This window comes from Panthera uncia, chromosome B1 (genome assembly GCF_023721935.1).
Source record: "Panthera uncia isolate 11264 chromosome B1, Puncia_PCG_1.0, whole genome shotgun sequence".
NCBI lineage: Eukaryota > Metazoa > Chordata > Mammalia > Carnivora > Felidae > Panthera > Panthera uncia.
The window spans coordinates 20,810,148-20,834,050 of NC_064811.1; the positions used below are offsets into that span (position 1 = coordinate 20,810,148).

At 36.7% G+C, this 23,903-nt stretch overlaps 1 protein-coding gene across 1 annotated transcript in view; it reads left to right on the forward strand.

Moving 5' to 3' along the window:
• The first annotated feature begins 838 nt into the window (after positions 1-838).
• Positions 839-23,903, forward strand: part of TBC1D19 (TBC1 domain family member 19) — a 146,737-nt gene continuing 123,672 nt past the window's right edge. Inside the window, exon 1 of the mRNA XM_049631874.1 lies at positions 839-1,078. Within this exon, the coding sequence (XP_049487831.1) occupies positions 980-1,078 (99 nt within the window). The 5' untranslated portion in view covers positions 839-979. The remainder of the gene's footprint in view (positions 1,079-23,903) is intronic.

Sequence of the window (23,903 nt, forward strand, 5' to 3'; positions counted from 1 at the left end):
AGCTGTCTTTGGGAATGCCATTCAATTAGTTAAATCAGTTTCTTCTAGATCTACTAAAAATCTTTGATATGTTTCTTTGAAGGCAAGAACCCAGTTTTATTTACCTTTGTGCCCACACAGTTTCTTGTATGTAAATGCTCAATAATTGAAAGCTGAATGGATTTTCTTTTTGAAAGCTGGACAGATTTTGAATAAATGATTGAATGAATGAATGAATGAATGAATACATGAATACATGGACGAAGAGGAATCTCGATGGTACATCCCTTGGACTGGGGCAATGTCTCAGCCGTCTTTGAATTGCCAATGCTTCACAGAAAACCTATCAATAAATGCTTCTTGGTTAAGTTGTAGCTGTTTGATGAAAAGATGTTGTCTATTTATTCCCGGTATAAGACCCCAGAGAATAGAAACAGGAGAAGTGGAAAGAAAATGAAGTACTAGCCACCTTCACAATTGTTACCTCAGCCGATCATCACAACATCTTGTGAACTGGTGTTATTTTACAGAGATAGAAACTGAGTTCTGAAATGTAAGCACCTCACCCAAGAACCTGATAATCCTTGGGAGTAATTTTTCCACGTAACTGTGTGCACAGCTCTGTTTCTGCAGAGACTGAAAGGTGGAAAGGAAAGGATCCATTATAATAAAACACAAAAATACACGACTCTGAGTTCCCCTTGCGCATCAGAGGCGCTGCAGCTCTGGAAGAGGTACAATAAGCAGGAACAATGGCATGAAAAACTACCCCCAGCCGGGACGTTTTTCCGCCAGCGGAACGCAAGCGCCGGGACCTTGAGCCGCCGGGGGGACCAGAGAGGAACGGACTCACGGCCCGGCAGTTGCCTGGTAACGCCCGCCGAAAGAGTCCCGGCGTCAGAAGGTCCCGGAGAAGTGTCACTGGTCCCGAGTGGGACCCCGTAGTCCGTTCTCTCCGCGCCAGCCTGTCCCCGCGTCTTGGCGGGCTAGGGCAGGGGAAATGTTGCAGGAGGAGTCGGATCTTTCTCTCGTTATTGCCCAGATAGTCCAAAAGCTCAAGGGCTCCAATTTGTACGCTCAGTTGGAACGGCAGGCCTGGGTGAGTGAGGCCGAGTGGGGAAGGATGGAGACGGGCGGGGCCGCGGCGATGCCTGGTCTCCTGCACCCCGCTCACCCAAGCCGGAGCCCGCCTCTGGTCTCCCCAGCTCGGCCCCCGGGCACCGAGGAACCTCCCTTGCAGGTGTAAACTCCACCGGCTCAGCCTCGCGCGTGGTGCAGTGGATTTTTAAAGGAGGGTGGGGCGCATCCCGCCTTTCTTTAGGCCCGAGAGCGCCGAGGCTCTTCATTCATACTGCAGCCCTTTCCAAGGTCTAATTTTTTAAGCTGCTGGAATCAGTAGCGATGCGTTGGACCACGTCTTCTCTCACATTTTTCGTCCTGTGGGTGGGTTTGGACCCCCCCTCCCCAGGTGCCTTTTTGCTTTCCGGCAATCTGTCACCTTCTTGCACTGTGTCCTCTCTGCAGTGATTTCTTACTTTATCGCTCCACCCGGCATTTCCTGAGTATTTTCTAACGTGCCAAGTTCTTTGGAGGCAGAGATTGATCAGGAGATCTTTTTGTGTGAATGTCTTATAAATGGAGTCGTACCGTGTGTAAAGTTGTGTGTCTGGTTTCTGTCATTCGGCATAAGGCTTTTGAAATTTATTCACATTTTGGTATTTCACTAACTCTGTTCCTTTTGATTGCTGAGTAATATTTCAGTGTTTGGATGTACTGTTTGTTTATCCATTCATTAGTTGCTGGGCATTTTCAGTTATGGTTGTGGGCCGTTTTCGGTTATAGAGATTTTGAATAAAGCAGACGTATACATTTTGATACAGCTTTTTGCTTGAATATCTTTCTTTTCTTTTGGATAGATACCTAGGAGTGGAAATCCTGAGTTCCATGGTTAAGTGTATGTTTAATTCTGTAAGAATCTGCCAGACTTTTCCGGAGTGGCTGTATCACTTTGCATTTCCACCAACAGTTATGAGGGTTTCAGTTGCTCTGCATCCTTGCTAGTACTTGATACCAGTTTTTATTAATTAATTTTTACTTATTAATTACACTCCTCTGGTGGGGGCATAATGATATCCTATTGTGGTTTTAATTGCATTGCCTTTATGACTAATATTGAGCATCTTACTATATGTTAATACCTTCTTTGATGATGTAGTTTGTGCAAATCTTTTGCCATTTAAAAAAAATTGTTTGTTGGGGCGCCTGGGTGGCTCAGTCAGTTGGGCGTCCGTCTTCCGCTCAGGCAATGATCTCACAGCTCGTGAGTTCGAGCCCCGCCTCAGGCTCTGTGCTGACAGCTAGCTCAGAGCCTGGAACCTGTTTCGGACTCTGCGTCTCCCCCTTTCTCTGCCCCTCCCATGTTTGCGCTCTGTCTCTCTCTGTCTCTCAATAATGAATAAACATTAAAAAATTTTTTAATTGTTATTTCATTGTTGAATTGTAAGTATTCTTTATATATGACACAAGTCTTTTATCAGATAAGCATCTTGGAAATATTCTCTGTCAATCTGTGGCTTTATCTTTTCATTTCCTTAACTGGATGTTTCAAAGAGCAAAACTTTTTTTATTTTGATGGCATTTTTTTTTATCAGTTTCTTCTTTTGTGATTTGTGTTTTTGTGCTGTGCCTATGAATCTTTGCCTAACCCAAGGCCTCAAAAAGTTTCTCCTAAGGTTGGTTCTAGAAGTTTTATGGTTTTAGTTTTTACATTTATATATGTGATGCATTTTGAGTTAATTAAAAAAAATTATGTTTTATTTATTTCAGAGAGAGAGAGAGAGAGAGAGAGCGAGCAAGCAGGGGAGAGGCAGAGGGAGAGGGAGACACAGAATCCAAAGCAGGTTCCTGGCTCTGAGCTAGCTGTCAGCACAGAGCCCGACGTGGGGACTGAACCCACCAACTGTGAGATCATGATCTGAACTTGAAGTCAGATGCTCAGCTGACTGAGCCATCCAGGCACCCCTTGAGTTAACTTTTTGGTATAGATAGATAGATGTCCAATATTGTACCTATTTCCATTACCTATTTGTTGACCACCTATCCTTTCTCCACTAGTTTCGTTGGTTCTTTCGTTGAAAATTAACTTAGTAACACACACACACACACACACACACACACACACACACACCCTGTTTCTGGCTCTTTAATCTGTTCCACTGATCTATTTGTTTTGATTTTTGTAACTTTAAAGTAAGTCTTGAAATCAGATATTTAGTTTTCCAGCTTTGTTCCTCTTTTTCAAAATTATTTTGGCTATTCCAGATCCTTTGTCTTTCCATTTAAAGTTTAGAATCATCTTGCAAATTACTACAAAAAGTTTACTGGGATTTGGATTGGGAATATGTTGAATCTGTAGGTCAATTTTGGGAGAATTGACATGGTAATAACATTGAATTTTCTGCCTATTAACACATTTTGTCTCTTTATTTCTATTTTCTTTATTTTCTCTTGTTGGTGTTTTATAATTCAGTATACAAACCTTGCACATATTTTGTTTAGATTTTCCCCTAAGTATTTCTTGTTTTCTTGATGCTATTATAAATGCTATTATAAATTCTTTCTCATTTCATTTTCCACTTGTTTGTTGTCAGTATGCAGAAATAAGATTGATATTTGTATATTTACCTTGTATCTTGTGACCTCACTAGACTTGCTTGTTAGTTATAGTACCACTTTTTGTAGGTTGCATAGGATTTTCCAAGCACATGTGTCATATGTGAATAAAGACAATTTTACTTCTTCCTTACAGTCTGTATGCCTTTTCTTTTTTCTTTTTTTTTGTCTTGTTGCACTGGCTAGTGCCTCTACTGCAGTGGTATATAGATGTGTTCTATTAGGTTGAGGAAGCTCTCTTTTATTCCTTGTTTTCTCAGAGTTTTATTATGAATGGATGTTGAATTTTGTGAGATACTTTTCTTGTGTCTGTAGAGATGCTCACGTTGATATGGTGAACAACACTGATTGGTTTTGAATGTTGAACCAATTTTGCATTCTTGAGATAAATTCCATTTAGTTATGATGCATTATCCACATATACACTTTGTATTCAATTTGTTAATATTTTGTGGAAGATTTTGTGGATATTTTCATGAAAAATATTGGTGTATAGTTTTATAAAACTTTGTCTAATTTTATCAGGTAATGCTGATCTCATAAACTGAGTTGGGAAATGTTCCCTCTTTCCTATTTTCTGGAAGTATTTGTATAGAATTAATACTTGTCCTTCTTAAATATTTGGTAGGATTCCCAGTAAGGTCACTGGGGCCTGGAGTTTTCTTGGTGGGAGCATTTTTAATAAAAAAGTTAAGTAAAAAATATACTCAGGGCAGTTCAGGTTATTTACTTGTTGAATATTCCATATGTATTTGAAAAGAATGAGCATTCTGCTCTGGGTATTCTGTAAGTGTCAATTAGGTCAAGTAGATTGGCAATTTTGTTCAAGTAAGTATGGAGGCTTACTGAGTATGGAAGTCAGTACAGTGGGAGTCAAGCTAGGCTTGGGTTTTGTTACTACTGTCAATAGCTTCAGTGTACGATAGGCTTCAAATTTGGTGGGCTGCTGTAACCTTGTGCTTAGAAAGGGTTCTGGACTACTGGAAGGTTTTTCTCATTGTACTACATCCTGTGCTTTCATCTGGCTCTGCTTGCTTGTGCCACGGAGAGAAGTCTCTCTCCCTACCCTTATCTTTCTCTTAGCAGTAGAAAGTTGTTACTCAGTCCTAAGCTCATGGTAGATACAGGCATTCTCTAATATACAGTCCATTTGCCTTGGGAATGGGTCTTTCTCAGTGTTCCTTCTTCTTCTCTTCTTGGCAGCCAAACTCTGCCTTGTATCTGTGGCAGATGATGGATGAAAGAGAGATTCCTGACCTCCCTAGAGCTGGCTCACTTCTGCTTTGTACTGGTGTAGGATCCTGGGCCCAAGAGAGTTGGATTGATTGATTGATTGATTGCTTTTTACTTTACCATGAGTAAGATCATTTTTGCGTCTATCTCACCCCCAGAAACAATTATTGCCTTGTCGTTAGAGTGGGATGTTTTCTGAACCCTCTCTCAGAGGTTTAAGGTCATTTCCTCATGTGAGAGGAGAGTTTAGAGAAGGTAGCATGGTTTTATTCCTGTGCTGGAGTGACAGCTTATCCCTTCTGTGCACCTGTGTCACGAAAAAGGGCTCTCTGCCCATTCTCTGCTCTGCCCCCATTCTCTTGGGTGGGAGACCCATGGAAAAGAGCGTGAAAGTGAGTGTAAATTCCCCTTGTGTTTTGAGCTCCTAGTTATTCTAAACGGACATATTACCCCACATGCAGTCTACTATAGTTAAAATTTTAGCTGTATTTCTTCTTGCTTGTGTGGTAGTTTCCTTTTCCTCCTGTGCTCTGCCAAAGTAAAATAGTTTGGAGTCCCATCTGTCCTTGGAGGGACTTGTTATTCTTTGAAATTTAATTCATTTGGTTTTCCTACAACCTCAATTTTCTGGTGGGTTCAAAAGTTATGATTGGGTAGATTATACCGCTTTTTCTCATTGTTAGGGTGGGAGAGGCATGCTCTTGTACTGGCTTTCGACATCCTGTGTATTAGTAGAACTCCAATAATAAATGTTGGAGGATTGCATCTATGTCCATGAGAAAAATTGCTCTGTAATTTTCCTTTCTTGTAACGTCTTTGACAAGCTTTATATCAAGGTTATGCTGACCTGATGAAATGAATAAGAGAAGAGGTCCCTCCTTTTTTATTTTTTGTTTGCTGTAAGAGTGTTATGAGATTGTATTCTTTCTTTCTTAGGTGTTTGAAAGAATTCTCCAGTGAAGTCGGTGTCTTAGACTTCCTTTGGGGAAGGTTGTTTTTTGTTTGTTTGTTTGTTTTGTTTTTTTAATTAGCAGACTTTATTTTTTATTTTTAACTTTATTTTTTAAGGTTGGTTTATTTATTTATTTATTTATTTATTTATTTATTTATTTAGAGAGAGTGAGCACACAAGCTGTCAGTGTGGAGCCCAACGTGAGACTCAAGCACACAAACCAGGAGATCACGACCTGAGCCAAAACTAAGAGCTGGATGCTTAACCAACTGAGCCACTCAGTAGCCCTTGTATTTTTTTTTTTTTTTTTTAGAGAAAGTGTGAGCAGAGGAGTGAGGCAGAGAGGGAGAGAGAGAATCTTAAGCAGCCTTCACGCTCAGTGCAGATCCCTACTTGGGGCTTGAGCACATGACCCTGGGATCATGACTTGAGCTGAAATCAAGAGTCGGTCACTCAACCCACTGAGTCACCCTGGAGCCCCTAGCAGACTTTACTGTTTAGAATAGTTTTAAGTTTACAGCCAACTGAGCAGAAGATAACAGAATTCCCATATATTCCCATTTCCCTTGCACACAGTTTCCCCTATTATTAACATCTTGCATTAATGTGGTACGTTTTTTACAATTGGTGAATAAATATTGATATACAATTATTAAATAAAATCTGTAGTTCACATCAGGATTCACTCTTTGTGTTGTACAGTTCTAATGGTTTTGACAAATGTATAATGTCATATATTCACTATTTCAGTATCTGGTAGAATACTTGCACTGTCCTAAAAATCCTTTGTGTCCCACCTACCCCTCCTCCCTCCTTTCCTCCCAAGCCCCTGGTGACCACTGACTTTTCTGTCTCTATAGTTTCACCTTTGAGAATGTCATATAGTTGGACTCATGCAGTATGTAGCCTTTTCAAACTGGCTTCTTTCACTTGGTAATATGCAATGTGTTTCCCCTATGTCTCTTTGTGGCTTGATAGCTGTTTTTTCCCTTTGGAATAATATTCTATTATGTGCATGTATCACAGTTTATTTATACATTCTATTGAAGGACATCTCGGTTGCTTCCAAGTTTTGGCAGCGAAAACTGGTAAAACATTCCTGTGTAGATTTTTGTGTTGACGTAAGTTTCCCACTCACTTGGTTAAATGCCAAGGAGCATAACTGCTAGACTGTATGATAAGACTATGATGAACTTTGCTGGAAACTGACAGCTTATCTTCTAACGCGGCTGTACCATATTACTCTCTCATTAGCAGTAAGGGAATGTTTCTGTTGCTCCACATCTTCACCAGCATTTGTGTTACCCGTGCTTTAGATTTTAACCATTCTGATAGATGCGATAATCTTCCTGTTGTTTTAATTTGCAGTTCTTTAATGACATATAACACTGTGCATCATTTCAGATGTGTATTTGCGATCTGTGTACCTTCTTTGGTGAGGTGTCTGTTCAGATCTTTTGCCCATTTTTAAATTGTATGTTCTTTCTTATTGTTGAATTTTAAGAGTTTGTTATATATTTTGGGTACAATTTTTTTTTTTTTTTGTATCCATTATGTGTTTTACGGGTATTTTCTTCCAATCGGGGGCTAGTCTTTTCATTCTCTTAACAATATCTTTTGCAAAGAAGATTTTAAATTTTAATGGAATCCAACTTATCATTTTTTTCTTTTATGGATTGTGCTTTTGGTGTGTCTAAAGATTAATTGACAAACCCAGGGTCAGTTAGGTTTTCTCTTATCTTATCTTTTAGAAGTCTTCTAATTCTGGGCTTTGAATTTAGGTCAGTGATCCATTTTGAGTTAATTTTTGTGAAGGGTATGAGGTATGTATCTAGATTTTTTTTTTGTATGTGGCTGTCAAATTGTTTGAGGACAACTTGTTGACGTGTTGAAAAGACTGTCTTTGCTCTTCAAAAAAAAATTCAAAAAATTGCATTTGCTCCTTTGTCATAGATCAGTTGGCTATGTTTGTTTTGGTATTTCTGGATCTCTAATCCATCCCATTGATCTGTTTGTCTAATTTTTCACCATTACCACACTGTCTTGATTTCAGTAGCTTTGTACTAAGCTGAAGTTGGGTGGTGTCAGGCCTCCAACTTCGTTCTTATTCTTTAATATCATATTGGCAAGATTTTTAATAACATTAAGTTTTAATATATATAGGAATATTAAGATTTTCTATTCCTTTTATTGTGAGTTTTGATAAGTTGTGTTTTTCAGGGAATTTGCCTAAATTTTTTTATGATAAACTTATATTTCTTTTTTTTTAAACTTGTTTTATTTTTTATTTTTTAAAATTTACATCCAAATTAGTTAGCATGTAGTGCAACAATGACTTCAGGAGTAGATTTCTTAGTGCCCCTTAGCCATTTAGCCCATCCGCCCTCCCACAACTCCTCCAGTAACCCTCAGTTTATTCTCCATATTTATGAGTCTCTTCTGTTTTGTCCCCCTCCCTGTTTTTATATTATTTTTGTTTCCCTTCCCTTATGTTCATCTGTTTTGTCTCTTAAAGTCCTCATATGAGTGAAGTCATATGATTTTTGTCTTTCTCTGACTAATTTCACTTAGCGTAATACCCTCCAGTTCCATCCACGTAATTCCAAATGGCAAGATTTCATTCTTTTTGATTACCAAGTAATACTCCATTGTATGTATGTGTGTGTATATATATATATATATATATATATATATATATATATATATACCACCACATCTTCTTTATCCATTCATCCATCGATGGACATTTGGGCTCTTTCCATACTTTGGCTATTGTTGATAGTGCTGCTATAAACATGGGGGTGCATGTGTCCCTTTGAAACAGCACACCTGGATCCCATGGATAAATGCCTAGTAGTGCAATTGCTGGGTCATAGGGTAGTTCTATTTTTAGTTTTTTGAGGAACCTCCATACTGTTTTCCAGAGTGGCTATACCAGCTTGCACTCCCAACGTTATATTTCTTTTTAATGTCTGAAAATTCTATTACAATTTCTGATAGTGGTAATTTGTGTGCATGCATGTGTGGTGTGTGTGTTTGAACAGTTTTGCTAGGGGTCTCTCAGTTGTATTAATCTCATCAAAAACAATTTCGGCTTTGCTGATTTTGCCTTAAGTTTGTATCATATCTTTATTATTAATTGCTTCTCACTTTCTTTAGGATTGATTTGCTGGGGTTTTTGTTTTGTTTTGTTTTGTTTTGTTCTGGTTTTGGTTGTTTGGTTTCTGTTGTTATTAGTTTCTTGAAATGGAAGTATACATCAAGGACTTGAAACCATTCTTCATTTCTAAAATATGTATTTAAGGTTATAATTTTCCCTCTAAGCACTACTTTAACTGTATCCCACAGTTTTAATGAATCATATTTTCATTATCCTTTCATTCAAAATATTTTATAGTATTTTTTGTAATTTTAAATTTGACCCAAGGGTATTCTAAAGTATATTGCTTAGTTTCTAAGCAACTGAGATATTCTATTTATGTAAAATTTTAGGGACTTGCTTTATAACCCAGTATATAATCAATTTTGCTAAGTGTTCCATGTGCACTAGGAAAAAATGTGTATACTGTCACTGTTGGTTCAATGAGATATGCCACTGAGGTCTACTTGTTAATTATGCTGTTCACCTTTTCTATAATCTTACTGAATTTTTTCTGCTTATTTTATCAGCTATTGAAAGAAATATGTTAAAATCTCCCACCGTGATTGTATCTTTGTCTATGTCTTTAACACTCAATTTTTTGCTTTCTATATTTTAAGGCTATTTTATTGGTTGTATAAGATTTATATTGTGATATCTTCTAGATGGCCTAACCCCTTAGTCATTATGAAATGTCCTTTATTTCTAGTGAATTTTTTGCCTTAAAATCTGTTTTGCTGATGTTAGTGTACCTATACTAGCTTTCTTTGGTTAGTGGTTGCATAGTATGACTTTTTCCATACTTTTATTTTCACCCCTTCTGTGACTGTATTTAAGATGTGTCTGTTGAAACCATTGGCAAAACATAGTTATTTTTTAAATCCAGTCTAATAACCATTGTCTTTTTAAAAAAATTTTTTTAATGTTTATTTTTGAGAGAGAGACAGAGAGTGAGCAGGGGAGGGGCACAGAGAGAGAGGAGATACAGAATCTGAAGCAGGAGCCAGACTTTGAGCTGTCAGCACAGAGACTGACGTGTGGCTTGAACTCATGTACCGTGAGATCATAACCTGAGCCGAAGTTGGACGCTTAACTGACTGAGCCACCCAGGAGCCCCACAGCCATTGTCTTTTAGTTGTATTGTTTAGTCTATTTGCATTCAATGAATTTACTGATATATTGCGTTTGTATTTCCTGTCTTAATGTTTGTTTTTTTTTTAATTGATCTATTTGCTTTATATTATGTTTTCTGTATTTTTCTGATTATTCAACTGTTATTCAAATGTTTTATTATTTTTCTCTCTGTTAATGTGTTAGTTACACATTGTTTTACTGTTCTTTAAATAGCTACCCTAGATGTTACAAAATTTATTTTTGATTAATCTCATATCAATTATATATGTAATGCATAAATCTCAAATAAATTATTACTTTTACTAGTTCCCTTTTATATAATTCTAGAACTTAGAACACTTTACTCATTTATGGCTTTTTCCTTTTGTTATTTTTGCCATGCCTTTTGTGTGTAATTTAAATCCCTCAAGACATTGCTTTTGTAGCATCAATAGTCCATATTTACTCATATTTAACCACATTTTTATCCTTTTTTTGCTCATTTCCGTCTATATTTCCATATTTACCCTGAGATTATTTTTCCTTTATTATAACTATCTTTAGTTTCTTGGTGATGAATTCTTCAGTTATATTTGTCTGATGATGTCTTTATTTCATCTTCATTATTGAAGGATTTTTTTATGCATATAGCTTTAAAGTTGGTAGTAATTTTTTTTTCAGCCATGTTGAGACTTTTTTGGGGGGGGATTTTGGTGTCTGTTTTATGAAGTCAGACATTAATTTTTTTGTTATCCACTGGTATGCCCCACCCCAGCATACCCTGACTGCTTTTAACGTTTATGTCTTTGGTGTTTGGTAGTTTTGTTAAAATGTGCTCTGGTGTGTTATTATTATTTGTTTGTTTTATTATTTGTTGTTTGAATTATTGTATTGTTTATATTGTTGTTGTTTGTATTATTATTATTTAATTTATTCTGGTTTGAGTTTGTGGGGCTTATTAAATCTGGGGTTGATATCTTTTCACCAGTTTTGGAAAATTCTTGGCCATTATTTGTTCCAATATTTATTCTGCCACATTTTCTCTCTCCTCTCTTTCTGAGACTTCGATTTATACATGTTAGACTTTTCACTGAATCCCACTTGTATCCAGTACTCTTTTTCTCTGTTTTCCATTATTTTTTTTTTCTCTGTGCATCTGTGGATGCAAAAGATCTGTGGATCTTTTCTTTTCATCCTCCACTTCACTAATCCTGTTTAGGCTATTTTCATATCTCCTGGTGAATCCATCTAATGCGTTCTTATTCACATGGTGTATTTTTCAGTTCAAAATTTCCAGATGTTTCTTTTTTATGTTTTCCAATTCTCAGGTAAAATTATCTGCTTTTCATCTATTTTGTCCATTTTTTCCTCTTTTTCAAAAAACATATAATTCATAATTATTTTAAAGTCCTTGTCAGTTAACACCAATATCTAGATCACGTGTAGATATCTGTTTATGGTGTTATTTTCTCTTAGCTTTGTTTATTTAATTTTGTCTGTTGGTGTGACTAGTAAATTTTTATTTGATGCTAGACATTGTGTACAAAAAACTGTAAAGCCTCTAGATGATATCTAACTTTACTGAGGATTCACCCTCTTCTCCACTGGGGAGATAGTCTTGTGACTGGTTACCATAATCCAATTAGGGAATGTTCTGTATTGAGGCTGAGTTTTAGACTCTTAGGCTCAATCTTCCTCTATTTTTTTTTCCTGACTCTCCAAGGGTTTCAACTAAGAATATGATGTATTCTAGAGGTCCTTTTCCCTTTGGGTCCCAATGTCTAATCTTTTTCTTGTCAGACTTAAAAAAACTTTTCAGAGGTTTCCTGCTTAGGTTTTTAGCTTTCTACTCTGCAGAATCCCAGTATTCAAAAAAATTTCTTGAGGACAAATCAAAGCTATGTGCTTAAGATCTCCAAGTCTGGGGCAAAGCTCTCCTTATTTCTCTGTCCACTGTTGGTAGCCCTACTTTGTACTGGGTTTGTATTGATTCTCAACCTCTTGTCTGTGCTCAGAATGATTCCAGGGAAGACATGGCTATAGACACCAGTTCATCTCTCAAGATGTTTCCCTTTCTGTTACTTTAGTTCTTGTTCTCTCAGCAACTCTCTTCTGCCTTCAGATAGTTGATTTTGCTCCCAGGCTTTACTAGCTGTTCTCTGCAGGTCTGCTGATCAGCTCCTCCATCAACTTGGAAACATAAGTCTCATTTGTGCGGATTGAACAAGATAATATGCCTGGCACATAGTAAGTTCTCAGTAAACATAAGCCTGAGCATTCCTTGAAAGTCCAAGGAAGATTGCTTAATACCCTCACTGCTTATTAGGGCCCTTCGAAAAATGTTCAAAATCCTTGATTATGCCTACAAAGCTTGGTGATACTGTTCTTCACTCTACTCTTTCAGCCATGACCATCCAAACTTTGTAGGTCTCACATAACCTCCCAGTTTAGTGGCCTGTAGTACCTGGAAGTTTCTTTTTTGTAATATTTATCACACCTGCATTTATTTTTTATTTTATTTTATTTTTTGGTTTGTTTATTTTTGAGAGAGAGAGAGAGAGAGTGGGGGAGGGGCAGAGAGGGAGACAGAGGATCTGAAGCAGGTTCCGAGCTGACAGCGGAGAACCCATTGCAGGGCTCAAACTCACGAACCAGGAGATTGTGACCTGAGCTGAAGTTGGATGCTTAACTGACTGAGCCCCCCAGGTGCCCCTGTATTTATTTTTGAAATGTCTGCTTTCCTCATTAAAGTGTAAGTTTCATGAAAGCAGGAAGAGAGTATGTCTGCATTGTTCTGCTCTATCCTACACCTAGCAAAATGACTGTGTGAGCCAGGTGCTCAACATGTATTTAGGAAATAGAATAAATCTAGAGTTTTCTTTTTAATATTTTTTAAGTTTTATTTAAGTCCAAGTTAGTTAGCAGATAGTGTAATAATGGTTTCAGAAGTAGAATTTAGTGATTCCTCACTTGCATATAACACCCAGTGCTCATCCCAACCAATGCTCTCCTTAGTGCCCATCACCCACTTAGCCCATCCCCCACCCAACACCCCTCCAAGCAACCCTCAGTTTGTTCTCTTAAGATTCTCTTACAGTTTGCCTCCCTCTCTGTTTTTATCTTATTATTGCTTCCCTTCCCCTATGTTCATCTTTTTTGTTTCTCAGATTCCACATAGGAGTGAAGTCCTATGATATTTATCAGATTCTTCCTTTTTAATGTTAACTTGAACAGCATATGTGGAGTAGCTACTGTGTGCCAGATACTTTACTGGGCGATAAAAGATTGCTGAAAGCATCTTTACTTATAAGGCGTTCAAAGTCTTACATGAGACTCTGCTTTTCTTTGAAAATGTGTTTCCTTTAAGGATTTCTTTTTATTCAAGCTTGAGCTCTAATAAGTTAATAGTTGTTTCTTAATTTATAAGAAAACTTCAAGTTCTAGAAAATAAGCAATGATGACAAATTCTTTGTTTTCAAAGCTGTTCGTATTTCAGAATTGCAAATAAGAGATTCAAGACCTGTGTATGATATAACCTTATTTGGAGATTACTGTCCCAAGGAAGTATTTTTGTCTCTTTCTATTTTGAACTCCATTTATATTAATTAAATACGATTTTTTATTTGCTTATTCAATAAGTATTTATTGAGCATTTAGTATATGTTGGGCACAATTCTACTCCCTGGGGATACAACAGTGAATAAAATAAAGTTCTGCTATCATGGAGAAATGATAGTATTATAAATAAATACAGGTCCACAGTCTTTTATCTAAAACCTGGGGCCAGATATGTTTTGGAATTCAAATTTTTTTCTAATTTTATAAAGGTAATTCATGCATATTCTTCTATGTTATTTACTATCTCTACCATGGTCTTGTAGCACCTTGTAATTATGTAAATTAATATTTCTGCAGCAAAATGTGTGAATTTTCATACTAAGTGTGATAAATAAGGACTATAAATAGTCTCATGTCAATTCAGGTCAGATCAGATTTTGCCACTAAGTGAGTTCAAGTCAGGACCCATTATGCTATCAATTCAGTTATGAAAAGACTTTGTTTTTCAAAGGTTTCAGGTCTTGGAATTTTATTTTATTTTATTTATTTATTTTTTAATTTTTTAATGCTTATTTATTTTTGAGAGAGACAGAGCACAAGTGAGGAAGGGGCAGAGACAGAGAGGGAGACATAGAATCCGAAACAGGCTCCAAGCTCTGAGCTGTCAGCACAGAGCCAGACGTGGGGCTTGAACTCGGGAATGGTGAGATCATGACCTGAGCCTAAGTCAGATGCTCAACCCACTGAGCCACCCAGGCGCCCCAGGTCTTGGAATTTTAAATAAAGGATAATGTAACATCGGTAAATTGCTTCGGTATAATAAAAAATAGGGCAAGGTAAGAGAAAGAAAGATAAAGCAGGGTAAGGAGATGATGAGTTCATGGGAACTCAACTTACATTTGGCTGGTTCTTGTGATACATAAAGTAAAAGATATAATGTTATAGATTTATACTTTAAAAGAATATAATTATAGATGTTTTAATATTAAAGTAATCTTGGGCTTGAAAAAATATGTAATAACAACTTTTCCTTAGCGTATATTCTCTACTGCGGACATTTAATAGAAATAAGCTAACTCTTAAAAGGCAACTTGACAATCAGTTTTAATAACATGCTTTTAAACAAGTGACTGTTTATTTGTTACGTGCCTTTACAATTTTAACCATGAGGGCAGTTTTCTGCCACCAGCATTTTCCATACTGTCTTCATTTTGTCTAAGTATACTGTGGAAGTGCTAGAACAGTATTGGCTCAACTTAACTAGAAAATTAAAATCGCACAGAAGATTTCAAAGACAAATACAAATGATTTTTAGACTTTCTTTAGCAAAAGAAAGTCTACCATTAGCACTTCTGTTTTAACATTATAATTAAAGTGCATTTTAATGTATTCTTTTGTAGATTAAAGTTTAATTATCTAAGATCTTAGCATGGTAACATGGGATTTTGTGTTTCTGGAAAGAGGTTGTGTTTTTTGATTTCTGAGTTTTCCTGAGTTATTTTGTTATAAAGTCAACCTGCACCTGTTTGTTTTTTTGTTTTTTTTGTTTTGTTGTTGGTGGTGGTTTTAAGAGCTAGGGAGTGCGAGCAGGGGAGAGGGGCAGGGGTAGAGAGAGAGAGAGAATCTTAAGCAGACTCCACACTCAGCATGGAGCCTGATGCAGGGCTTGATCTCACCACCCTGAGATCATGACCTGAGCCAAAATCAAAAGTCGGATGCTCAACCGACTGAACCACCCAGGCGCCCCAGGTCGACTTCCATCTTAAAATTGAATTTGCTCGCTCATCCTCTAGACACTAGAGTGATAGCTTAATTCAAATTTGATATTTAGCACCAAGATCAACATTGTTATTTTGTATCATTCATTACTTGTGTTTAAAATGGATGTTGTGTAAAACCTCAAATGTTATTTCCATTCCATTAAGTGTTTAATAAGTCTTGTTGCTCAGATTGTTATTATGAATAATAGAATTGTAAAAGGAAGGAAACTGAAAGAAGATAGGCTTTGGAGAGGGAAGGAATAATATAACTGACAGGATGTTGTCATAAGTTCAGAACCCCAGAGCATCTCAGTGCTAGTGTCCCTCACTAAAAACCTTATGGAATTATATCTCAAATATTGTTTTTTATTTATCATTATCAGAAATATATACATATATAGAGAATTTAGAGATCATAAAAAGGAGAGAAGGAACTGACATTCATTTATCATTTATTATAGAGAAATGAATATTTCATGGATTTAAATAGATTTTAATTAAATATATTTTCTTTAAGACATGTATAGATAGAACATATATTGGTATTGATAGGCCTGTGCCATGAGTAGGGCTTACTGTCTTCTGTCTGTTTTTTTTCCCTCTAGGGTGGGATATGGCATATATATGGTTAAGCTTCAGATTAGACTACTACAGTCGATATAAAAATTAATAATTTAGGGACTCTGATGGTGTTTGGTGTGTGAACCAGGGAAGAGTATCATCCTTACCCATATCTGTCTTGGCGTTTGTTGTGTCCTTTAATCCTGGAAAGTAAGACAATTGTAGGAGTGATGACAATACTGACTCCATCTTTGGCCCTTCATTTTGTTCATGTTCACTGGATCACCTCTCCTGGGGTTATGTGTTCCTGGCCCCTTGGGGATTAATATATAAAACTTAGAAATGCCCACCAAGGCTAGGATGAGGGGAGGGTTGCTTTGACCTCTCATGAATCCATTAAAGATAACATAATTTTTCTCTTTCCCGATGCACAGTTGTGCCACAAGATCTAAAGTTTAGCTGTCAGTTAGGGGCATGCAGACTCTTTGAACTCACTACAGTGTCCTACACATCCTGTTACGCTATAAAACCTAAGGTCACACTAAGGTCTAGACTTTATGGAGAATAAATATACAGCACCTGAATCGTCGTCTGCCTGATCCACCCTGTCAGTAAGTTACCCGGTAAAACTCTGTGTAAACTTTGTGGGGTTTCATTTCTGTTCTCAAAGTGCCTTCTCAATTTGGGGGATATTTTGCTGTCCCTCCCCTACCTTCTAAAAACAGTGAAGACATGAATTATGGTGTATAGAATTTCAAAATAAGGAACGTCTTATAGAATTTATGTACTTGAGGGATAAGATAACTATTAACATATGGGTTTGCTTTGAGTGAGTATATCTCTGCATTTTATTTCAGCACCGGATTGATTAGAGAAGATCAGGTAGGGTTTTTGGATTAGGGAAGGCCAAGCTGAAGTGAGAGGGAAAAGATTGGTTACTAAATGTGAACCGAGGACTGATTCAGTCATTAAGTGTATTATGAAAGGAAGCTAAGAAGATATGGAATAAGGGGGATAAGACACCCAGTGGTAGCAGAGAAGTGAGTCAGCTGTGGGATGTCAGCAAAAGAAAACCAAGGAGGGCTACATCTTCAGGTGAGAGAACCCAGAGCAGGGCTTGAATTATACAACACAGATTGTTAAGGCATGGTCAGCTTGCACAGAGCCAAAATTTCCAATTTGTAACTAAAACTCATTCCTGGCTACAATGCATGTCCACTGGGACTACTTGCATTATAGAAACAGAGATGGTCTACAGTTTCAGAAAGAACCAAAAGTATTTGGAAGGACTGGGGATACCCAATTCAACATGTTTTAATCAAACCTCTCTTCTGTGGTGATGGAAGAAATTAGATAAAATCTAAAACAGTGATATTAATGATAAGCATGTTTGCAGATTGATGTGGGAAAGAGCATTTATTTATCACACTTTTTCTTTTTTTAAAAAAAATTCTAAGTAATCTCTACAGCAATTTAAGAATCTCTCTAAAAATTCTAAGTAATCCCCAACATGGGGCTCGAACTCATGACCCTGAGATCAAGAGTCACATGCTCTACTGACTGAACCAGCTAGGCACCCCAGCTTTTCATGTCCCTCAATACCTTGTGAGTTCCTTGAGTGAGGGAGAATGGTGTCTTTTCTTTTATGTTCAGCAACTGGCACATAGGAAGGGTTCAATTAATTATTGAAAGAAGACTGTAAATAAGTAGGATATAAATATACTGAAAGGACTGAAAGGACACAGCTCAGGACAGAGAAGGTTTAGGTAGCACTCAAGATGGAAAATTGGAGTGAATTCCTAATGTAGGCACAGCAAGAAGTTTTCTGTTGTAGGACACTTCCTGAGAGTGAAGGAGTTCAGAACAAGTCTCTCCAAAATGTGCCGCATTGGTACATGGACTGTTTTGAGCTGAAGACAGTCAAGATCTTTCAGGCTCAAGAGAAACTTTTGCCCCTCCCTTGACGACCCAGAAGAATCTAAATTGGGTGTCTTTTCCAGAAAAAGAGTTATTACTAGGGATACATTTTATTGGAAGGACTCATCTGTATGGCAGGGCAAATATCTAATTGTGAAAGACAGCTGTCCTCAAGAAAGCTAAAGTCTAGCACAGTGGTTCTTCAAGTATGGTCTGTGGATCTCCAGTGGCCCCTAAGACCCTTTCAGGTCAAAATTATTTTATATAATACAACCATTAAAAAGTTTATTGTGCTAACATTTGCATCAGCACAGAAGCAATGGTGATGGGTTTAACTGCCAGTGTCTTAGCTCAAAACCGGGAACTGGTACCAAACTCATTCCAAAGTAGTACCAAAGTAGTCATTGTATTCTTCACCACTGAATAGTCACGGTTAAAAAAAAAAAAAAGTCAGTTTTACTTGAATGTCCTTGATGAAACAGTAAACAATTATTAATTTTATTAAATCTCATTCCTCGAATACACATTTTTACAATATTCTATTTGAGGAAATAGAAAGTATGCATAAGACACTTCTGCTGTGTATTGAAATATGATTATCCAGAAAAAAGTATTCCTGCCATTGAGATACGAGCTGAATTGCCCAGCTCCTTCTACTCCTTTTTAAGTGAAACACCATTTTTACTTGAAAGAGCAATTGACAAACTATTGTCATTCGGACTTGGGCTGATATTTTCTCTAAAGTGAGCAACATTGACCTGTTATTTCAAGGAAAATTATTATCTCTTGCCAATGATAAAATTCAAGCTTGAATCCACCACTGTGAAATTGATGGCTTCCCAATATTTAAACACTTTTCTGATGATATTGATGGTGATGTTAAAGAATGTTACTTTTTGATGTTTTTTGGTAAAGTGTTTTTGATCTACTGCATCACTTCATATATTCAAAATGATCAATGCATAATGTTATGAAATCATGTATAGGTAGAAGAATGGTTTAAAGTACAAGGCAAAATGATGCATGTTTATGTAATAAAACATAAAAAGTTTATTGATGTTCAGATTCCACATTGCAACTAATTTTTAGGTAAATACTAGCCAAATTTTGGTATACCATTTATACTATTAAAGGAGAAATATCTACAATATCTGAAAAGGATATTAAAATACTCTCCTCTTTCCAGTTACATCTCTGTGTGACACTGATTTTTTTCATACACATCAATCAAAATAACAGTGCCACAGATGGAATATCACAGCAGATTGAAGAATCCAGCTGTATTCAGTTAAGCCAAACATCAAAGATTTGTAGAAATGTAAAACAGTGCCTCTTTTTCTCACGAATTTCTGTTTCTGAAAATACAGTTTTTTTAAATAAAAATATTTAGGCTAATATATAATGGGTTTATATTGTTATTTTTAAATGAATTAATAAATAATTTTTATTGTGGTAAAATATGCATAAAATTTACCATTTGAACCCTTTTTAAGTGTGTAGTTTGGTGACATTCATTAATTCACATTGCTTTGTGACCATCACTAAACCATCCATCTCCAGAACTTTTTCATTATCCCAAACTAGAACTTGGTACCCCCTAAACGCTAACTCTCCATTCCTACCTTCCCCATTGCCCCTGGCAACCACCATTCTACTTTCTGTTTCTATGAATTTGACTTTGTTGACTTTGAATTTGTTGTAAGCACTTCATATATGGAAAATCATATAGTATTTCTCTTTTTGTGACTGGCTTACCTTCACTTAGCATAATGTCCTCAAGGTTCATCCATGTTGTAGATGTGTTAGAACTTTCTTCCTTTTTAAGGGTTGAGTAGTATTTCATTGTGTGTACATATCATATTTTGCTTATCCATTTGTCTGTGGACACTTGGGTTGCTTCCACATTTTAGTTATTGTGAATAATGCTGCTATGAACATGCGTGTGCAAATATATGTTCAAGTCCCTTTTGAGTATATACCCAGAATTGAAATGGCTGCATCATGTAGTAATTCAGTTTCCAATTTTCTGAGGAAATTCCATAATAATAAACAAATGTGTTTTTTTCTGTTTTAATTTCTTATGCTATAAATATCAGTTGATATCATCCACATAAAGTACTCTCAGATCCTCAATTTTTAAGAGACTGAGGGTCCTGAGGGTTAAAAGTTTGAGAATCAGGGGTCTAGTGGAAAGAGCAAAGTAGAGAGGTCAGTTAGGAAGTTATTACAGTAGCGGACTGGTTGCACTAGACTTTGCCCAGAGAAGAATGGACAGGGTGGTGAGAAGAATCTGTCATATAAAGAGAACTTGGAACATCTGTAAATATATGTGACCTTGATAAAAGAAGCTTTTAGGGAAGACTCAGTAGTTTTCTTCGAATATTTGAGGGTCTCTTACAGAAAAGGGATTAGGCTTATTTTCTGTGACATTATGTGTGTGTTTGTGTGTTTGTGATGGTGGCAGATGGTAAGAGTAGTCAATTTTAGCTCATAATAAAGAATTTTCTAATGGAATAATTCAAAGATGGAATTGGCTAAGTAGGGATGTAGTGAGTTTCTAAGCTAGAAAGCTAGTTTAGAGTTTCTGAGTTAGAGTTTTTAAGCTACAAAACCCCTTTGAGAGGACAGTCAGCTATTAAATGGTTAGTTGACCTATAAAAACTCTGTAGTTTCTTTTAACCCTGAAATTCTGTGATTCTTCAGACCTTTCAGAAAGATGAAGTCCAAGATTAGCATGGTGGCATAGTGAGAAATGGATAGGCTGGGGCCTCTTTAGAGGGAATTAAAAGATCACTGGAACCCTCTTTGTAGACCTTGCTGTGCCCTGGTTGTTCTTCATGGAGTATCTAGTCTCACGTTACTTCCCAGTTTCTTTGACTCACCCACGACATTAGCCACTTATTTCTCCAATTTTCTTTACTCACCAGGTTTAGAAATTTAGGATGGCCAGTGGCTAATGCTTTGGATTAAGACTGTTATGGTGGACGTGGAAAGAAACTGGATTTGTGTGTGTGTGTGTGTGTGTGTGTGTGTGTGTGTGTGAGGGGTAGAGGGGGCAGAGACAGTCATGTGTTTTTACAGTGCAGAATGATAGAGGATGTCAGAAATGTCAACATAAATAAATGGGTGAAGGATATATGCAGGGCAATGTACACTCTCATTAGATTATATTTTTGATCATATTTTGCCAGCTCTCATAGTGAGCTAAAGGCATTTTGTTTAAAGAAAGGCTTAAATTTTGTTGTAGATTTAAAAACCTGTACCTCCAGGCACTCCTTCCCTGGAAGTCTTTTACATTTAGTCCACTGCCATCTGGACATCTCTTATATTTTATAACACAACTTTAATCTACACTGGACTTCAACAGCCTAAAAATAACTTTGAAAATTTTTTTATGTGAGTCTCACAATAACCTAGTTCAGATATTACTTTCCCTATTAGATAAAGAACACTGAGAATAGAGAATACAGAGAGGTTAAATGACTTGACCAAGATAATAAATAAGGCTGAGAGATAATTCACGGTCTTCTGATGCCAAATCCTATCCTTATTTAGTCCCAAGTAGTTTCAAAACTGTGCTCGGATATATCCAAGGACTCAGGAAATGTCCTATTCATTTAAAAATTCTTAATTTAAAAATATATTAAGAAACAACACTCTTTCAGATGCATTTTTATATTAAATACTTCATAATCCACTGTCGTGCTTCCAAATTAACTTGTCTCTAAATAGGTCCCAGGATAAAACCCTGTTGCTTTCATCATCTTCATATGTTAAGGACACTTAGAAATGTGTCGCTGATGAGGAAGGATATAACTCTGCATGAGTCTTTCAGAATATTTGGGCGAGGATCCTACTGCAGGGGTAGGAAGAGTGTAGGTGCACCTGCTCAACAAAGCTCCCTTCGTGGTGGACTGCTGCGATGTGGGACAAGCCAGCCAGTGACAAATCGTGTGGGAACAACATCATGATATGTGTAGGTTTAGCAGTTATAAGCATCAGAAGCTGGTCTGATTTTTGTATTTATAGTAAATGATTTCGGGATTTGTTTTCAAAAAAGAAAGTTCCCATTACTCTTTTGATTTCCTGCAGCAGTTTAATTTGTGAGTGTGCTGACATGGCCAGGAAGGCTATTAAAAGTGAAAGCACTTATCTCTGTGAATCAAGACTTTTTCCTTATATTGAGCAACCAAAGCAAAGTGCAAAAACAAACTGGATTATTGAGGCTATAGCATAATAAAGATATACATTTTTACTATAACTATACCTTCGACAATGAGAAAACACTCCTTTGCGTTGTCTACTTATATCACTTTCCATGTATTTTATATAGTACGGTTTTTCATTGGGTTCAGATTTCATTTGAAAAAAGGATTATGCTGCTATACTAAAACATGTTTGAGAACTGTCTTACCATGTTGCCCTCCTATCAGTGACCCTGCTTTTGGTTTTCAAATTTCTCAAGATTTTTATAATTCTGTTGATGATTAGGAATTTGGTTTGCCTTTGATTAAAAAAATATATATATATATCTAGGAAGTCTAGCAACCTTAAAATATTTGAAGATGTTTAGAAGGAATGACCAGTTTTTTCTCTTGAAATTCTTTAAATTATGTGACTTCTGAGTCATTTCCAAGTATAGGCTTAGTAAAAGAAAATCTATTTCCTTTTGCTCTAGTACTTTTGAATGATGAGCCAGGTTTTGCAGCTTTTAAAATCCTAGGAATAATAGAATGGAAACCAGTCTTTTTAGTTAAAACATAGGTTTTATGAAGTTCCTTGTTTATTTGGGTGAAAATTGGTTAAAAAGGCTAGTACATGGTTGGATCAATATAATTTTGTCACGCAAAAATTACTAGAGTTAATACTTGATATGCAAAAATGAATTCATAATCCTTGCCTTTGAATTTAAGAGTCAAAAAGAAAAATAGGTGAGCTGAAAATTACAGTGTAATCTGATAAATGCCATCACAGAGAAACGGAGTGTACTATCTTTGTAGGCAAGGGGTGGGGGGGGGCCTGGAACCCTTAAAATATATGGCAGTTGGGGGATCAGTGAATGTAGTTCACTGTGACTAAGGAGTAGGGTGTTTTGAGGGAAGAGGTGTAAGAAAAGACAGGATGTTGTTAGCTTGGTGGAGGGGCAGCTGATAAATTTGGAGAGCTGATAAGTTGGTCTACGTCGTGAAGGGCAAGTGTACCCTTTTGAACAGTTTAGACTTCCTGTGTATGCTGTGGAGATTTGCAGTCAGGAAAGCCTTGTTTGGGGAAGAAGACGCTGGAGGATGGATTTAGTAAAGGGAGAAATTGGTTCATGTATTCAACAAACATTTATTGAACACCTGCTGTGTGAAAGTAACTATTCTAAGCACTTGGGATACAGCAGTGAACAAAAAGACAAAGACCTCTGCCTTAGGGAGCTCACCACTTCTGGCGAATGATGATAGACAGCATGCCAATAAACACAGTAAATACATGAATCATATGGTATATTAGGAGGTAGTGAATGCTAAGAAAGAAGAAAAAGTAGGCTAAGGGAGTATGAGAATGCTCCCTAGGGAGTAATTGGAATGTAAATAAAGTGGCAAGATGTCCAGTTCAGAAGCTGTCACCTTGACCCAGATGAGAAATGGTAAGGACTTAGGCTTACGTGTGGGACTTTAGAATGGAGAGAGAATAAATTGGGAGATGTAGTTTTCTTTTTCTTTTTTGATGCTCGAAACACAGATAGAAACTTTATAAAACAAACCTATAATGTAATGAACTATAAGATGAACAACCTTGTAACAATGAAACTTTGCCACACCAGAATCCCTTCCTTTTGCCCCACTCATCACAAACTCCTCCCTCCCCAACAACCTGATTTTTATGGTAATCACTTTCCTGCATTTCTTGATAGTTTTATTAACCAAGGGTATATCCCTCACACTAAGACACCCTAACTCAGTCTTGCCAATTAAAAATTTTTTTTGTTATGTTTTTTTTTAATCTACTGGTTTTTTTTCTCCTTCCTTTGGTT